At 39.0% G+C, this 19,581-nt stretch overlaps 1 protein-coding gene across 12 annotated transcripts in view; it reads right to left on the bottom strand.

The window, feature by feature from the left end:
• Osbpl8 (oxysterol binding protein like 8) overlaps nucleotides 1-19,581 on the bottom strand; it is a 229,757-nt gene that overhangs the window by 112,080 nt on the left and 98,096 nt on the right. For 7 of the 12 annotated variants that reach the window (XM_045151711.1, XM_045151710.1, XM_045151709.1 and 4 more), the window contains one exon: nucleotides 4,413-4,521. In XM_045151711.1, coding sequence (XP_045007646.1) covers nucleotides 4,413-4,521 — 109 coding nt within the window. Of the gene's footprint in view, nucleotides 1-2,754; nucleotides 2,814-4,412; nucleotides 4,523-19,581 lie in introns of those variants that run through there. The other 5 variants (XM_004650127.3, XM_045151718.1, XM_045151713.1 and 2 more) reach the window with 4 other exon arrangements.

The following is a 19,581-nucleotide window of genomic DNA, read 5'->3' on the forward strand; positions in this document are numbered from 1 at the left end:
AATTCTCTCTATCTGCCTCTCTCATATATAAATAAACAAATTAATTAAAAGTTTAAGATTATCTTCAGCTACATAGTAAATTTAAGGCCATATATACTTTATAGCTGAAACTGACTTTTTTTTTATTTTTTTGTTCATTTTTATTTATTTGAGAGTGACAGAGAGAGAAAGAGGCAGATAGAGAGAGAGAGTGAGAATGGGCATACCAGGGCTTCCAGCCACTGCAAATGAACTCCAGACGCGTGTGCCCCCTTGTGCATCTGGCTAACGTGGGTCCTGGAGAATCAAGCCTTGAACCAGGGTCCTTAGGCTTCACAGGCAAGTACTTAACTGCTAAGCCATCTCTCCAGCCAGAAACTGACTTTTAACTGCAGATCCTCCTACCTCACTTCCCAAGAGCTAGAATACAGGTGTGTACCACCATGTCCAACTAAAACTATTAAATGTATACTTGTTATTTACATTATGCAAGCACCAATACAGAAACACAAATCCAACTTGCCCTTTTGAGTACCTATCACCTAAAGTTAACAAAAACAGTATGCACAAGTAGGGCAACCAATGAGCAAATGAAGTTTTTTTTTAATTTTTATTAACATTTTCCATGATTACAAAATATATCCCATGGTAATGAAGTTTTTAAATCATCTTTTTAAGGAAAACCTGAATAGGGTTGGAGATGGCTTAGTAGTTAAGTGCTTGCCTGTGAAGCCTAAGGACCCCAGTTCTAGGCTCAATTCCCCAGTACCTATGTAAGCCAGACACACAAGGTGGCACATGTATTTGGAGTTCATTTGCAGTGGCTGAAGGCCCTGGTGTGTCCATTCTTTCTCTCTCTCTCCCTCCCTCCGTCTATATCAAATAAATTAAAAAAAAAAAAAACCTGAATAAATGCCACTAAAAGTTAGTCCAAATTTTTATGACTTCACACCAAGATTACATAAACAGTTTTCTTCAAATCATTTCATATCCTGATTCCAGATTCATTCTCCTTATTCACATGACGATATTCAAGGACTTATTTTCACAACCAAGTCCAAAATTCCTTGTTTTCTCAGTCAATGCAGTTCATAATATTGGTCTCCCATGTTAGTCAGTTTTCCTATAAATACAAGCCCTTCCACCTTACCTATTAATTTTTTATACTTATTTTAGCCTCAACTTTAAGCAACTAATTTCCTATTAAGCCTTGCTTCCTACTATTCTACCCTGCAATTTTCTCCTTGCTCATTTTCAGTCCTATGAATCCCATTTACTTGAGGTATTCAAAGTTCATGTTCTCCTAAGAAACTTTCCCAGCTACTCCAGTACAGAGCAACCAACTTCGACAGGCTTTCCTGACTTCTCTTATTAATTTTTTTGGAAGGAAGGCTTAAAAGAAATTGCCATACTAAAAATAACAGTATGTTTAATGGATGCTTATAATGTGTTCAGTGTTATAATCAGCAATTTAAAGATTTATTGCCAATTAATATTCAAAACCACCCTGGGAAATGTATGCCACAATTATCTTCATGGAATTGTTATCAATTATGGAAACTGAAAAGCTGTAGGTTTTCATTAATTATTCAAATCACATGCTAAGTGGCAGAGCTCAGTTTTTCTTTCTTTTTTAATTTAAGCAGAATCACCACATAGCTCAAGCTTCTAACTAAAGACCCTGGTGCCTCAGCTTCCCTTATGTTGGTATATAAGCATACCACATGCTCTGCTCAGCTCAGATGCAAGCGCATAGCTAGATGTCTTACAGAGCCCATGTTCTTACCCACCTTTTCCAGATCTAGCCAGTAACTAGCCCAGGCCATACAGTCCAAAGGTGATACATTATAAATAGTTAACTCAAAAGTGAACCACAACACTAGTTTCAAATAAACACTATCTCTGTAGTTTATACCAAAATTACGAGTATTATCTTTCTAAAATAAGCCATAATACTTTATAGAAAAAAGCTCAATAAACAAGACAAAACTTGTTTTCATTACTTTTTTAAGCAACTTTGCTTAATCTAACTTTCAATCAACAGAATTCAGAATAAAAATTAAAAGGAAAAACCCTGAAGGCTCATAAAAACAGACCAAGAATTCTGATACAGAATTTAACACTATGACTTGGACATCTACTTTAAAACAGAACAATGGATTTTAAAAGATTCCATTTAGAGCCGGGTGTGGTGGTGCATGCCTTTAATCCCAGCACTGGGGAGCAAAGATAGGAGGATCCCTGTGAGTTCAAGGCCACCCTGAGACTACATAGTGAATTCCAGGTCAGCTAGAGTGAGACCCTACTTCAAACAAATAAACAAATTCCATTTAGAAAGAGAGCTATGCTATCAACATCATAGGGGTAAAGTATTCTGAAATCTCGAAGATAATTGCAGACCCACCCCTTATGTTGGGAGATGATTATCTTGCCTGAACCTGATTCCCTGTCAATAAAAATGAGGACAAACATGTATCTATTTTCAGTGGCTGTTATGATAGTTTAATAATGTATACACTAAAAAATAGCACCTGATTTCATTGTTAGTTTTTTTTAACACCAGTAATCAAACTTAAAGTCTCATGCATGTTAGGCAACCATTAATCAATGAAGTACAATCTTAGCCCAATTACATTTTTATTAACAACAGGGATATCAAAAACATTTCAACTTAAGAACAAGGAGCTTTAAAATGCTGTCACAGTAAATATAATATTCTAAACACAAGGTTTACTGATTTTTTTCTGAAATAATGATAGAAATAAATTAGCCTACCATCAGTTTTCAGTTGTAGCCATCTTGACAATAACCTTACGAGTGCGCATTTAATCTTTATTAACAAATGATCACCTTAAAGTTTAACTTTTTTCAGAATATTTAAGCAATCAAAACAAATCTGAAATAGAAATTTTAGAAAGGCTGGAAGGAAGCTAAGACAAGTCAGCAAAAATTGCATGCTACTATTAATCATTACACTGTTCGTACATGGGACCTGAACAAAGAACATCTTCTAAATTAAATTTTACAAACACTTGAATAAAATAGTAACTCTAATTTCCACAGCAAAATGAAGATAGAAAGTTGGCCTCCTACCTTGTTTCCACAAGGAATTTTGTCAAAATACTCAAGCTTATGCTTTAGTCCAATGGCAAAGCACCATGTTCTCTTATCTTCTACACACACACACACACACACACACACCCCTCTATCATTTACCATCTTAAAAAGCCTGGAATGGTGGCACATGCCTATAATTCTGACACTTGGGAGCCTGATAGAGTAGAAGCAACAAGCCAGCCTGGACTACAAAGTGAGTTACAGGTCAGTCAGGACCAGAGTGACACCTGCCTCAATACAAATCAAAACAAAACAAAACAAGCAAGCTACCAGCTTACTACAATGTACTGAGAGCACCCTTATTTTAAGTAACAGAAACATTCCTCGCATAGTTTCTATAGATCATTATCTAATGCTTTCACTCAAAATGTAAGAGACTTGCTGGGCAGGCAGTGTACACCTTTAATCCCAGTACTTGGGAAGCTGAAGTAGGAGAATGGCTGTGAGTTCAAGGCCAGCCTAAGGCTACATAGTGAATTCCAGGTTAGCTTGGGCTAGAGCAAGACCCTACCTTGAAAAACAAAACAAAAAAATAAAAAAGAGAGAGAGAATTGAAAATAAATTATCTTAAAAGAAAACCCTTCCTTATACAATAAGTTATCTACCCTAGATGGGAATATTTTTAATTATTACATAATGGATACCTTACCTGCTACCCATATATAATTTCAGAATGTAATTCAGTAACAGAAAGTAATACTTTCTAAATGTTCAAATTCTTACACAAAGTTGCATGTGATTTGGGAGCATTTAATTTCCTTAACTGTCAACATTCTCTCAATTTCATGGAAGCCAAAAAGTTTGGAAGAAAAAAACACAAACCATTACTTCAGTACATCTGACACAACATGGCTGTGAAGGAACACAGACTAGAAGGAGGGTATAGAGGAGAAATATTAGAAATTTGACAGGGCTGTGCTCCAACAATCTTTATCTATAATTTGCTTATCAATAAAAGAATTAAAATGTTTTTACAATATATTTTAAATTTTTCTTTATTTACACTTAAGGAATAAAATCATGGCTTAGGGCTGGAGAGATGGCTTAGCAGTTAATGTGTTTGCCTGCAAAGCCAAATGATCCCAGTTCACCTCTCCAGGACCCATTTTACCAGATGCACAAGGGGGCACATACATCTGGAGTTTGTTGCAGTGGCTGGAGGCCTTGGTATGCCCATTCTCTCTCTTTCTCTCTCAAATAAATAAATAAATAAAAACTTAAAAAGAGAGGGAGAGAGAAAAAAAAATATCATGGCTTACAGCAAACACTCTACCACTGCAGATAATAATTCCTTATGCTGTATTTGGACTACTCACCAAACTTCGGTCAGGTTCTCCATCTGCTAAGCCTGCCTCCATAATTGAAGAAGATACGTTTATGATTCTCTTTCCATTAATGCTTAGCCATCCTACAAGTCTGGAAACCCTAGGAGGAAAAGAAAACTCAGATGTATTAGGACTGATGTAAAATTGTGAAAAATAAGCTAGAGTTACACTGGGAAATCCAACAGTAAAAAAAAAAAAAAAAAAACTGACATAGGTTTGAAAATTCTAAAGTGAAAAATGAAAATGAAAAATATTACAAATAAAGAGCAATATCTAAAACCAAGATTAAACTTGTCTTCTAGTACTCAATTCATAGTTAATGAAATATATGTTTTCATTACCACATATGAAAACTAAAAATCTATGTTAACATCCAATATGGAGATATTCTCATAACCCTTTGTGGTAAGAAAAGAGTTTTGGAAGGGTGGTGAGTTTTGTTTTTGTTTTTTAGAGACACAGCTTCATGATCTTCCTGACTCAGAGCAATGAGTGTTGGGATTATAGGCATGTGACACAATTCTTGGCCATGATAAGAATATAACTTTGGACAACTTTCTTGAGAACTTTTTAATACAAATACTTTCATCCAGTAATTTCAAGAATATGAATTTCAACATAGATATACAAATGAACACACCCAATGAAAAAATAGATTTGCAGAAGAAAAAATAAAAACAATCCTAATGACAATCGCTAGGAACATCCTTAAATTATATCATATACAATGGATATCATGCAACAATTCTAATAAGTGAGATAGTTCTGTATATGCCAAGTCAAAGAAGACAGTATGTTAGGTGGAAGAGGCCAGAATGTTATATAAGATACTGTTTCTGCATTTGAAAATTCTTGACATAAATATGTATTGCCTTTATATACATTTTCATTTGGAAAAGTAGTAGAAGAATGTTTTCATCACATGTCTTTAGTTTCTACTTTTAACTAATAACACTTCCAACCTGAACTAACATGGCATCAAATAACTTCTTAAAACACTGGCTACCAAAATCTAAACCAACAAAGTAGTAGACTTTTACTTTTAGGAATTCAAAAAACATTTTTTTGTCTATAAGTATAAAACGTTTCACTTAAGTATAAATGTTGGGGAAAACAAATTGGTCTTTCAAGGAGGGCTAGCATTTGTTTCATTTTTGTTTATTGGAGGTAGGGTCTCATGCTAGCCCAGGCTGGCCTCCAACTTAGGGCGATCTTCCTACATTGGCCACCAAGTGCTGGGATTAAAGGCATGAGCCACCATGCCTGACTTAGTTTCTTTTATATAATTAGTATGACTAGCCCAAGAAGCCATGATGACTTTTCAAAATCATATATGACAATACATGGAATTATTTGTGCTCTAGAGCTAATTCTCTTGAAGGACAGAAACTGTTTCATTGATCTGTCTATTCAGTATCAGTCTCAGGAAGATATTTAATCATTTTGTTGTACTGAATCAATACTGTCAATTTAGGTATATAAAGAAAATTATTATCTAGCTGGGCGTGGTGACGCACACCACCTTTAATCCCAGCACTTGGGAGGCAGAGGTAGGAGGATCACCATGAGTTCAAGGCCACCCTGAGACTACATAGTGAATTCCAGGTCAGCCTGGACTAGTGAGACCCTACCTCGAAAAATAAAAAAATTATCTAAAACATCGAGTGATGCAAAACTTACTTATGCCTATGCAATAATACTATGGACGTTATAGTATATGAATGCAGAGACATGACATTCTAACTATTTCCAGTATTAAAGACAAAAGTAGAATATTCTACTTTTGTGTCTGCATGGGGGGGGGGGGTCCAGTTCCTCATGAACGCCATCTCTCTCTATTAAGATAAGGTCTCTCACTGGCCTGCAATTCACCAAGTAGGCCAGACTGGCTGGTAAGTGACCTCCAGGGATTCTTTTATCTTCAATTCCCAGGAACATGTTCTACCATGCCTGGTATTATTATTTTTAATTATCAAGGGCATTCTGGAGAGTCAGTTTAGGTCCTCATGCTTTCATGGCAAGTACTGTACTAGCTAAGCCATCTTCTTAGCACCAAGAAGCTTCCCTTTTAAACAAATGTAACCTATTTTCATTTATTTTGAGCCATTATATATTTGGTGCTCCAACTACATCAATAAGAAAAAAAAAAAAACCCTGCTCTCTCTCATGGCTTATATTCTAGAATGGGAAGACAAAAGTTAATATAGGGGCTGGAGAGAAGGCTCAGCAGTTAAGTTACTTGCTTGCAAAGCCTAGTGACCCAGATTTGATTCCCAAATACCCATAAAGCCAGATGAACAAATCAGCACATATGCCTGGAGTTTGTAGAGGCTGGAGGCCCTAGTGCACCCATTCATATTCTCTGCTTGGGGAGGAGAGCAGAGAGGAAGGGAAGGTAGGGAAAGGGAAGGGAAGGGAAAGGAGTGGAAGGGGAAGGGGGAGAAAGGGGAAGGGGATGGAGGGAATATAGTAAGTAAGTTAAATAGTAGCAGGTGACATGGGGAAAAAGAAAACATACAAAGCCAGAGCATACATCTGACCAATAATTTCAAATAGGAAATTAGTCACGTAGATATCTGAAGGAAGAGTTTTCAGATAAAACAATATTGCTAATGAACAGTCCTAAGGCCAAAATACAACTTTGCGTTTGTAGAATAGCAGAAGAGAAGTGTTTCTAGAACATACAAGAGTAGAAGAGGTGATCATAGAGATAAGAAGTCAAAATAAGAGATTATATTTTATCTTAGAGGCCACTGTGGATGTTAAGTCTTTTTTAAAAAACTCTACATAATTCAAAGAGTCACTAACTAGAGTGTTACGGCAAGAAATAACATGATATGACTTGGATCTATAAGGTTTATCTCAGAATTGACAATAACTGTAACAGGCAAAGGGTAGAAAACTGGAAGTTCAGTTCAAAGGTACTGTAATGGTCCATAAGTGAGAGGATAAGCATCATTAAAACACACCACCAAGCAGCAGGAGAATGTTCCATGCTTGTACTAATAGGAGCAACAAGGGGCTAGGGGAATGGCTCAGTGATGAGAGCGCTTGCCATACAAGCATGATCACTAGTAGAAAGCTGGGCATAGCCATGCATGCCTGTAATCTGTCCTGTGGTGCCTGTGGTGGGCAGAGACCAAAGGTAGCTGGGGCTCAAGGTCAGCCACTCTGACTCAGGGGTTGGGGGAAAACAGCTCCAAGTCAAATTCCTTCTCAAAGAACCAGGTGGAAGAGAGTCGAGACTACACCCAATGTTCTCCTCTAGCCTCTGCACATGTGTATACAGGACAAGCATGTGTATACACCATATGTACACAAATCACACACACCATATATATTACACATGCCAAAAAGAAAAAAAAAAAAAACAAAACAGAAGCAGAAACAGAAGCAGTAAGACTATTTATTTATTTTGGTTACAAGGTAGGGTCTCGCTCTAGCCCAGGCTGACCTGGAATTCACTATGTAGTCTCAGGGAGGCCTTGACTCACCTGGGATTAAAGGCGTGCACCACCATGCCCGACTCTGCAATAGGACTTTATGAAGGATGGACTATTTAGTATGAAAGAAAGGAATTAGGATGACCAAGATTTTTGTTTTGAATGACTGGAAGGACAGGTCCTCAAATGAGATGAGAAAGACCTGCTGGACCAGTGATTCTTTTTCTTTGAAGGGAGAGAGAACATAGGCTAAAAGTTAAGTTTGGGGAGTAAGTTTAAGATGTACACTCTATAATTTCAGAAAGCAGTCCTAAACTAGAGATAAAAATCTCAGTATTGGCAAATGAGAACATTTAAAGCCAGGAAGCTAAGTGGATCACCTTGGAGAGGGTAAAATGGTAGATTTCAGAATTACTCAGGCTTATGTAACTCACCTCAACAGAGTTGCCACCTCTCAACCTCAACTTGTTGATTGTTAAAACATTTGCAGGGTAGGAAATCAGAACATATCTTTCATTTGGGGACAATAATTAAAAATTTTAAAAAGGTCAGCATCAGCATTACTCCTACTCAATAGTCTGGCTATTTCCTTTGTTTTGTTTAAGCCATTTTCCCCTTAGTTCCTGTAAGATGTATTATGTGTACAAGACATTACCAGAAGATGTCAACACAGCACAGTGCCAAGAACAACATGTGCACTGAAAAAGGAGATGGCCTGGCACTGTTTAACAACTTTTACTGTCTCACAAAGAAATTTAACAGAAGAGAGATAAATGGGAATAGCAATTTCTATACAAGTACTAAAGAAGACATTTGAACCAAGTAAGGTTGGAGCTTAGCAAAAGTACTTAAAGGAAAGTGGATAGCATGGAAGGCTGCTGTTGCAAAATAAGTGGTCTTGCTGGGCGTGGTGGCACATGCCTTTAATCCCAACACTTGGGAGGCAGAGGTAGGAGGATCGCCATGAGTTCGAGGCCACCCTGAGATAATATAGTGACTTCCAGATCAGCCTGAGCTAGAGTGAGACCCTACCTCAAAAAAACACATAATAAATAAGTGGTCTTTTTAAAATAGACAGAATTTGTTGGGCGTGGTGGTGCACATTTTTAATCCCAGCACTCGGGAGGCAGAGGTAGGAGGATCGCCGAGATCACGACACGAGGCCATCTTGAGACTACATAGTGAATTCCAGGTCAACCTGGGTCAGAGTGAGACCCTACCTCAAAAAAAATCAAAAACAAAAATTTAAATAAGGGCTGGAGAGATGGCTTAGCAGTTGGGCACTTGCCTGTGAAGGCTAGGGACCCTGGTTCAAGGCTCGATTTCCCAGGACCCACATTGGCCTGATGCACAAGGGGGCACAAGCGTCTGGAGTTCATTTGCAGTGGCTGGAGGCCCTGGTGCACCCATTCTCTATCTGCCTCTTTCTCTGTCGCTCTCAAATAAATAAAAATGAGTAAAATATTTAATAAAATAAAAGTATAATTTTAACCCCCCACAAAAGGAGTATAAAAAAAACTTTGTCAAAAAATGATTATTAGCTGGTCATGATGGAACATACTTTTAATCTCAGCACTTGGGAGGCAGAGGTAGGAGAATCACTGTGAGTTTTGAGGCCAGCCTGGGACTACAGAGTGAATTCCAGGTCAGCCTGGGCTAGAGTGAGACCTTAACTCGAAAAAACAAATAAACAAAAAAAGATCAACAAAGTATTATTAAATATCACATATATGCTCAACTGTGATTCCTACACTTTATATAGATAAAATCATGTACGAATACATGACACACAAGTACAAGCAAACTGCCTTAGGGAACAAAGGGGATGAAAAAGAAGCAAAGGAATAAAAAGGAGAAGAAGAAATATATTCAACATATAATACATATTTTTATGAAAATGTTCTACACACACACACACACACACACACACACACTACTGTATCAGTCTGATGATCTATCTCTTTTCGCTAGCCTATTGAAAAGCCACTCAAAAAAGAAAAGGGGCAATTATACCTACTCTCTTAAGTAAAGAAAAAATACCAAATGCTTTATTACTCTTCTACCCACATGCCTACATTTGGGAAGTTCAAGAGTTTAGTTATGAAATCACAGGGATTTGTTTAGGTGTGGTGCACCTGGATTAATCCTGTTGGCTCTCAGAGTTCTTTTCAATCTGAAGACTTTTATTTCCCCAGTTCAAGGAAGCTCTGCAGCTTCTTTGGTAAATTCTTTCTACTAATGTATGGGTTTTTCCTTCTTTCCTTTCCATTTATTTTTCGACCAACACAGACTATGTAGTTCATGCTGCGCTGTAACTCATGGTGATCCTCCTGCTTCAGTCTCCAGAGTGCTGGTTTACAGACGTACAGCAGCACACCTGTCTTCTGCTAGAATTTTTGGTAGGCAAAGCAATGTTTCTTGATTTCAATGTATTATTTCCCAACTCATTTGTTTGCATTTCTGTTTGCTATATACCAGTTTACCAACTTTATTCCTCAGGTCATCAATGCATCAATATGATCAATTTACCAACTTCAGCCCAATTTATTCTTCAGCAAGTCCACTGAATTTGTTGTATTTAATTTTTCAATTAATTAATTTATTTGACAGTGAGACAGAGGCACACAGAGAAAGACAGAATGGGCATGCCAGGCCTCCACCCACTGCACATGAACTCTGGACACATGTGCCCCTTGTGTATCTGGCTTATGTGGGTCCTGGGGAATCAAACCTGGATCCTTTGGCTTTGTAGGCAAGCACCTTAATGGCTAAGCCCTCTCTCAAGCCCTGTCTTTAACTGTTATTAAGCTCTTTTCTTATTCTCTACTTACACATTCCTCTACTGTTTTGTACTTGGAGTCTTCTTTTGACTCTTTCTAACAAGTTTTCTTTTGAGTGGCCATTTTCAGCATTCTTTGTCCAGGAAATCCTGTTTCTTTTGAAGTCATTTTGATTCCTGTCTTGACCCATCTCCTTTGTGCTATCTGTCTTCCTCGAGTGTCTGGTGACCGTTAGTTGTCTGTTCACGTTTACAGATTATCGTGTCAAGCTAGCATACTATGTGAAGTTCAGAGCAGAACAGAATCTCAGAAAGAAGAATGGAGTGTTGTAAGCACATTCAAGTCTTAAAGATATGAAGGCATTCCTAGTCAGAAGGCAAATGATTAATGTCCAATAAAGTATTTGATAACCAATGAAGGCAGTTATTTTTCAAGTGAATTTTTAAAATATTTTATTTATTTATTTATGAGACAGAAAGAGACAGATAGAAAGAGAGAATGGGCACTTCAGGGCCTCTAGCCACATGTGCCCCCTGTGCATATGGCTTATGTGGGTCCTGGGGAATCGAACCCAAGTCCTTAGGCTTCGCAGGCAAATGCCATAACCGCTAAGCCATTTTCCCAGTCCCCTCAAGTGAATTTTTTAAACAAGGGCTTAGCTTTGTAGAAAAATCAAGGAGATATTTTATAATTAGAAGCATATATTTTAGCAATACATCATTCTAAAAAGCTTTATATAAATAAAATAATAATGAAACTACATAGATAATAGATGAAATTCAGTATATAAAACAGAGGTCATAAAATGCAGCCAAATGACACAGATTTTGGTCCTCTTAAGGAAAAAAAAGAATGGTTTGGGGCTAAATGCGTTAACACCTCAGTGGTAGAATATTTGCCAGACATGCATAAGGCCCTAGGTTCTATCCCCAACACAGCAAATTCCAAAAAAATATTTTGAAACTTCCATATTTTAAAAAAGAAAAACTACACAACAGGGCTGGAGAGATGGCTTAACGATTAAGCACTTGCCTGTGAAGCCTAAGGACCCCAGTTCGAGGCTTGATTTCCCAGGACCCATGTAAGCCAGATGTGCAAGGGGGTGCACACATCTGGAGTTTGTTTGCAGTGGCTGGAAGCCCTGGGGTACCCTTTTTTCCTCTCTATCACTCTCAAATAAATAAATAAAAATAAGCAAAAAAAAAAATAGAAAAACTACACAACAATATGGACTTGGGGCTTTCCTTGAAACTAGAGGATCTGACAGGACTGAACAATGATTGATTAGAATTTCCCTGTTAATACACCCTACTTTAGTTCCTAGGGTCTCTGACATATGTTCTCCTCTTATTCTACTATTATCCCTTTTGCTGTTTTCCTCCTTTAAAAAAACATTTTATTAATTTATTAGAAGGAGAGACAGAAAGTGAATGGGTGCATCAGGGCCTCCAGCCACTGCAAATGAACTCCAGACATAGGTGCCATACCATGTGCATGTGGCTTATGTGAGTTATGAGGAACTGAACATGGGTTCTTAGGCTTTATAGGCAAGCACCTTAACTGCTAAGCCATCTCTCCAGCCTGGTCTCCTCCTCCTTTACAACTCTTTAAAAATGTCAAAGTTGGAGCTGGGCATGGTGGTATATGCATTTAATCCCACCACTCAGGAGACAGGAGAATAGTTGTGAGTTCCATATCAGTCTGGGCTACAGTGAGACCCTATCTTGAAAAGCAAACATTGTCCAAGTTGGGGCTAGAAAGTTGGCTCAATGGTTAAAGGCACTTGCATGCAAATGCCTGACAGCCTGAGTTCAATTTCCCAGTACTTATGTAAAGCATATGCATAAAGAGGTGTATGCATCTGGGGTTCATTTACAGCTGCAAGAGACCATGGCATACCTATCCTCACACACACTCTCTCTTTCTCTCTTAAATACATAAATAAATTCAAAAATAAATAAAATGTTAAAGTCTTCAGACTAGATAGATGGCTCAGTCAGCAAACTTTTTGCCTTGCAAGCATAAGGACATGAGTTGAACCCCCACAATTGAGTCTGTGTCAAAAGTCATCTAAACGTCTACATGCATCCCTTTGAATCCATGTTCTCAATCTTGGCTAGGGAAACTGCTTTTTACAAATGGCAATGAATGCGGATGAGACTCTGACAGGAAACGAAAGCCAGCTTCCTAGCACAAGATGAGTCATCTTTATCACTACTGCCAGGGCTCAGGAGAAAGTAGCAGTTACATGAGTGTCACTTTCACAGCTAGTCCGGGAACTTCCATCGAAAAGATATATGGCAGTACACATTGTTGAGACACAGAACTCATCAGAACAGAAAATTAGAGGCTGCCAAGAGCTCAACACTAAAGAAGATTTAAAAAAAATAAAAAAGCCCTCTAAGGTTAAGAGGGCATTGAAGAAGAGACAGAAAAACTGTAAGAACCATAGGGTGGGAAGGTGTGCCCTGAAGCATGCTCACCCCCACAAGGACTAATTTGTGTATTATGACCCCACAGTGATTATGGATAACCCCATTGAGGAGGGACCCCCCATGGACAGGGGATGGAGGCAAGGGAACAGAAGGGTGTGTGTGTGTGTGTGTCCCTATGGGAATATGACCAATTTGCAAGATATTCATAGTTTAAAGTTCTCAAAAGAAAAAAAAAGCTGGGCATGGTAGCATACACTTGTTATTTCAACACTGGAAAGGTAAAGGTAAAGTTAGATCCTTGGAGTTTGCTGGCCAGCCCAATGTAGCTGGTCTCCTCCTCCTTTACAACTCTATAAAAATGTCAAAGTTGGAGCTGGGCATGGTGGTATATGCATTTAATCCCAGCACTCAGGAGGTACGAAGATGGTTGTGAGTTCAAGGCCAGCTTGGGACTACAGAGTGAGTTCCAGGTCAGTCTGGGCTACAGTGAGACCCTATCTTGAAAAGCAAAAATTGTCTTAAGTTGGGGCTAGAAAGTTGGCTCAGTGAGCTTGGTGAGCTCCAGGCCAATGACAGAACCTGACTCACAAAACAAAGGATGGAGCTGGAGATGGAGGCACACGCCTTTAATCCCATCACTCAGGAGGCAGAGGTAGGAGGATTGCGGTGAGTTCAAAGCCACCCTGAGACTACACAGTAAATTCCAGTGAGCCTGGACTACAGCAAAACCCTACCTTGGAAAAAAAAAAAAAAGGATTGTGCCTAAGAGAATCAACACCTAAGGTTATCTTCCAGTCTCCACATGTATGCACACACACTCACACAAATGTGTATGCACAAAAAATAAGGTAAACCAGGCATGGTGGTGCACATCTTTAATCCCAGCACTTGGGAGGCAAAGATAAGAGAAATGTCATGAGTTCAAGACCACCCTGAGACTACCAAGTGAATTCCAGGTCAGCCTGGATTAGAGCAAGACCCTATCTTGAAAAACCAAAAAATAGAAATAAGAAATAAAATAAATAAATAAACCAACAACTTTTTTAGACTGTGTACCATAGTTTGGTGACAGCCTACCCTGTGACTTAGATCTTCCCTTCTATGAGCCTTCACCTCCACTGCAGTTTCTTCACAGTGTTCATATACTACCTGTATTTCTCCTGCCTTCACACCTACATGTTATATACCTACATTAATCTAAAACACAGATATCATTAGGTAAGCTTAGTTAAGAAAACTTCAGCTATTGATTAATGAATTAAGTCCAAATTTGACTTTGGTGTTTGGGTAGCAATTACTTTGCTTCCTTCCTGTCCTCTGACTCCCAAATTAAGCATTGACTATTGTCTCCAAGCAACTCCTTACCTGCTCTTTAATTCATTTAAGTATCCAATAAACTCACTGGTTCAGCAACACTGGTTTGGGTATAATCACACTTTGCTCTGTCATCTGGGCCCTTTCCATAGTGAACAGATGAGTATTTGTGTCTCTCCAGGCAAAGTTTCATACAACAGGCAAGGTTTCTACTATAGATCACGCTGAGCTGAACTAAGGATCCCAGGCTCATGGCAATCCCCCATTTCAGCCTCCCAAGTGCTGGGGTTATAGAAGTGAACCAACACACGAAGCTTCTGGGGTTCTTCAAAGGATGGATGCCGGGAAAAAGAAGCCAAGAACTGATTCCATGTATGTTGTGGAGCCATGTTTGATCTAATCCTTCCAAGGTTTGATAGTATTCTGCTGTTCAGACTTACCAAAATATAAGCTGTTCAGTAATGATTGTTTACTTAACCATCTCACAAAAGGGCTCTTTATGTGTCAGTTTCTTGTAGGCATTTGAGTTTGTGACCTCAACTTTGGAAATTAACTTGGTGATTTGTAATTACAGATGCTTCTTAGCTGACAATGGGGTTATGTCCCAAGATACTCATATTCAGCTGAAAATACTCAGTTCAGAATGAATTTAACACACCTAACCTACCAAATAGCACAGCTTACTTCTCCCAGCCTACCTGAAACATGATCAAAAGACTTAAATGAGCCTATAGTTGGGTAAAATCAAAAATCTTTTATAATGAAGTATAAATATCTCATGTAATTATTAAATTGTACTTAAAAGTGAAAAATAATGGCATGAATAGTTTCAAAGCATCATGAAGTCTAAAAATCATTACATCAAATTCATATAACTTGGTAACTGTCTACTTCTTGATAAATATGTATGTGTGTGTTTATGTGTGTGTGTATATATATATATATATATATATATATATATATATATATATATACACACACACATACATACATACATATACACACACACGTACAGCTTTGTAAGCCTTATTAATAGTTCCCTGAATTTATAACAATTTATGATTAACAAAACACAGTGCTAACCTTAATTCTCACTGTCTGTAAATGTGTTTATCATTCAAATATAATTTATAGTTAACTGAATCATACATGCTTAAACTCTGAATTTGGGGAGGGGCCATGTCAAACTATGACACACAGTTGAAGAACGATCTCTACCTTTAAAGACCTATAAAGGCAGCAAAGAGAAGGCAGGGGAGAGGAGGACAAAATATAAAAGAGAACTTGTGTGCACCGCAAAGCCTGGAATACTAACAGGCATTGATCATGATGGGAACTATGTCTCAAATGCATGTTCACTTAAGGGTGACTTCAGCAATGCAGGACTTTAATCATCAAATGGACATAGTGACTTGTTCTATGTTATCAGTGAGTCTTTCCCCAGGCACTCCTGTCACTGCCCAACAGACTCATGAACAAGGTGGCCAGGGTCCCAGCACTCGGGAGGCTGAAGAAGGAGTACTGAAAGTTGAGGTCAGCTTGGACAAGTGAGTGAGGCCCTGCTATCCACCCCACCCCACCCCCCAAGAAAAGTGGCCAGGGTGGCAGGAAGGGAACTTGGGCTCAGGAATCCAGCTTTCCTCTCCAAAGTATAAACAATGAAATTGGACCGCTACCACCATGGAAGGAACAGCATTTAGCTTCCACTACAACAGGCATGCAAAACCACCATCAGTGGCATTACAGATGCCATCATGGCATTACACATAGCATTGCTTCTGAACAAAACATTCATTTCATAGAAAATGAAGGACAGTGACAGGTCCATACTCAGTAGACCTCACTAGTCTTACATCTTGAAGCCCAAGCTTACTGATACAATAGGATGGCCTTTTCAAGATTCAATTCTAGATGAAACAGCAGTACCTCCCTGGAGCATGGCTCCTCAGGTGGCTACGTGCTTCTGATGAAACATTAAATCCATGGCACCCAGGATACACACCTCTAGAAATCCTAGGAAGAAAATGGAAGTGACACTATTCACTATTATCCCCCCCCCCCATGGATCTAGTAGAAAATTTTCTTCCTGCCCTCAAACTTTATGCTTAGCTAGTCTAGAGATACTAGTTCCAAATGGAGAAAGAATTCCTTCAGGAGACACAATAATAATCTGGACATCGAAACTACATGCCTCTGAACCAACAAGTCACCTGGGGTTTAATGAAGTGACTGATTTCAGTACCTTAAGGAATGTGGGCTGCTGTTCCACAATGGAGGTAAGAAAGGGTATGTCTGAATCACAGTAGATTCCTTAGGGATCTCTTAGTACTACTATTCCCTGTAAGCACTCAATGGAAAGCCGTGACACAGTCTAGACCCCACAATGAGAGGAGATGCTTGCAGAGAGTAAACAGAATACAGAATTGGTAATGAAAGAAGGGAGTTGTACACATCTGACACCATCTGGAAAATTACAAAGAACTGTAATTTCTATGAATATGACTATTATGAATATATGTATATCAGATATATTTGATTTCTTCTCTTTTTACCTTATTATGTAATATATCAACTCTGCATTATAGTATTTAGGTACTGTTAACTCTGTCTCAGTTCTACAGTTATGAGGGTAATCACTCACAGATTTTACATCCAGTTTGGGGAAAGATTATTACATTGTAGGGAAGTTGTATCATTTAGGTGGAAATACAATCCACAGTATATTTTCATTTTGAGATTAAGCTTTGTATTAGTTTGCTAGGGCTATCATAATAAAATACCACAAACAAGGTAGCTTAAACGACAGAACTTTTATTTCTTTACAGGTCTGGACTTGAAATTTGAGACCCCAGTGCTGGTGGGTTTGAGCACTTGAGGCTTCTCTTCTTGCCTCCCATTTTCTCCCTGGTCTTCCTTTGTAGACCTTCTTCTTGTACACACACCAGAAGTAGTTAATTAGGACTCATTCTGATCACCTCACTGTAACTTTACTTCTTAAAAACACAGTCTCTGTCTGGGCGAGGTGGCGCACGCCTTTAATCCCAGCTCTCAGGAGGCAGAGGTAGGATTGTCATGAGTTGGAGGCTACCCTGAGAACACATAGTGAATTCCAGGTCAGCCTGAAGGAAAGAAGGGAGGGATGGAGGGAGGGAGCGGAGGAGGGAGGAAGAAAGGAAGGAAAAGAAAGTCAGTCAAGTCCTCTAAGGAAGGAATTCTGCCTTCCGACTGCCTATGGATCAAGACTCCAATATCAACCTCATCCCAGGTTTCAGCCATCACCCCATCCTTCCATCTGGAATGCACGCACACACAATCGCATGCACGCTAACAGTTCTGGTTTTCTACAGAACTCTAAGACTATGTAGGTATATCCTCATATCTACTCAGGTACAGATTTCTTTACTCATCCTCACTGCCACTGTGCTTTCCTGAGTTATCACAGGCACTAAGATATATAGAATACATTACAAACATCTTTGCCTCTGAGATTCTGAGTGATTTTACATTTAGCCACAAATATCTGCACAGTATCTGAAGGTGCAATTGATAGAAACCAGGCCATCCTTCTTCTGACAGCAGTAAACATGGACTCTGATGAGGCTGTACAGTGATCACCAAGCACTTTCCTGCCAGCCACCCATTCAGAACTGCCAGCAGCAATAATCCACCACCAGTGACATGCAGGTGCAGCTCTCTACTTCCACACCTCTACATTTCCCAGTATGCTTACCAATATCTAATACCCATTATAAATTTTCCTTCTGCTTAAGTAAATTATCTACAGTGATTTGTTTTCCCTCAACCAACTTGACCTGATAATCTTTCCAAAATAAACAGATGGTATCAGGGCTGGGGAGGCAGTTCATTTGATAAAGCGCACACCACTCATGCCTGAGCACCCAAGTTAAGTTTCCTCAGAACCGACATAAACTCTGGAAGGCAGGGTGGGCTTCTGTAATCCCAGTATGTGGACGACAGGATGAGAAGTAGAGATAAAAGAATTTTCCCGAAGCTCACAGAGTGCAGCAAAGAACAGCAGCCGAGCAAAGTCACATAGCACAGTGAGATCCAGAAGAAGAACACCTGCCTCAAATGAGGTGGAAAGGCGAGGACCAGCCCAAAAGTTGTCTGCCGATGTGTGCACCTACTCTCTCTCTCACACACACAAACATATGCAAACAGCAACACACACCCAAAACTTAAATCAGCAAAAGACATTGTCTATTAGATAGTAACCAGTGCAAACGTAAAGAAAAATTAGGCAAGGACACAGCACACATAACAGAAGTAGAAGTAGAAGTAGAAGTTTAGGTAGGCTAATAGGCTTCATGGAGATGATTCCAGGCAAGATGTCCAGGCAGAGGAGGAAACAGTAAGTGGAGACTAGGAGGTAGGATTGCATGGTATGTTTAAAGAATAGCAAGTAGAGTACTGTTGCAAGTAGAATAAGGTAGAGACAAGTGTACAAGTCAATTGTGGTTGCAGACACCGGTAGGAAATTGCTGAAGAGGTGGAGGCAAGAGGATCAAAAGAATAGTGTGCAAGAACAGAAAGACAACTAAGTTCCAAATCACAGAGATCCTGGTAAACAGAAGGACTCTGACTTCAATTTGAAAGAGATAGGAGGCTACTGCTGAAATGAAAAGTCATGAATTAAGAATACGTGACTTATGTAGCCTCACACTGGCTGCAGGGTCACAACACATTACAAATTAGAGGAGTTATATGCATCAGAATAGATAAAGCAGATGTGATGAAGAGGGTCAAATTCTTTTTTATTTATTTGAGAGACAGAGAAACAGGCAGGCAGACAAAAGAGAGAGAGAGAGAGACAGACAGACAGACAGACAGACAGAAAGAAAGGAAGAAAGAAAGCGGAAAAGAAAGACTATGACCAAGCCAGGGCTTCCTGCCACTGCAAACAAACTCCAGATATACATCCCAATTCGTGCATCTGGCATAAGTACAGGGAAATTGAATCAGGGTAGTCAGGCTTTGTGGTGGTTTGAATCAGGTGTCCCATAAACTTAGGTGTTCTCAACACTAGTTCCCCAGCTGATGGCAACTGGAAATTAAATCCTCCTGGAGGTGGTGTATTGTTGAGGGCAGGCTTATGGTTGTTATAGCCAGTTTCACTTTGCCAATGGTTTGGCACACTGTCCTGTTTCTATAGTCCATCTGTTGTTGA

This window comes from Jaculus jaculus, chromosome 6 (genome assembly GCF_020740685.1).
Source record: "Jaculus jaculus isolate mJacJac1 chromosome 6, mJacJac1.mat.Y.cur, whole genome shotgun sequence".
Classification (NCBI taxonomy): domain Eukaryota; kingdom Metazoa; phylum Chordata; class Mammalia; order Rodentia; family Dipodidae; genus Jaculus; species Jaculus jaculus.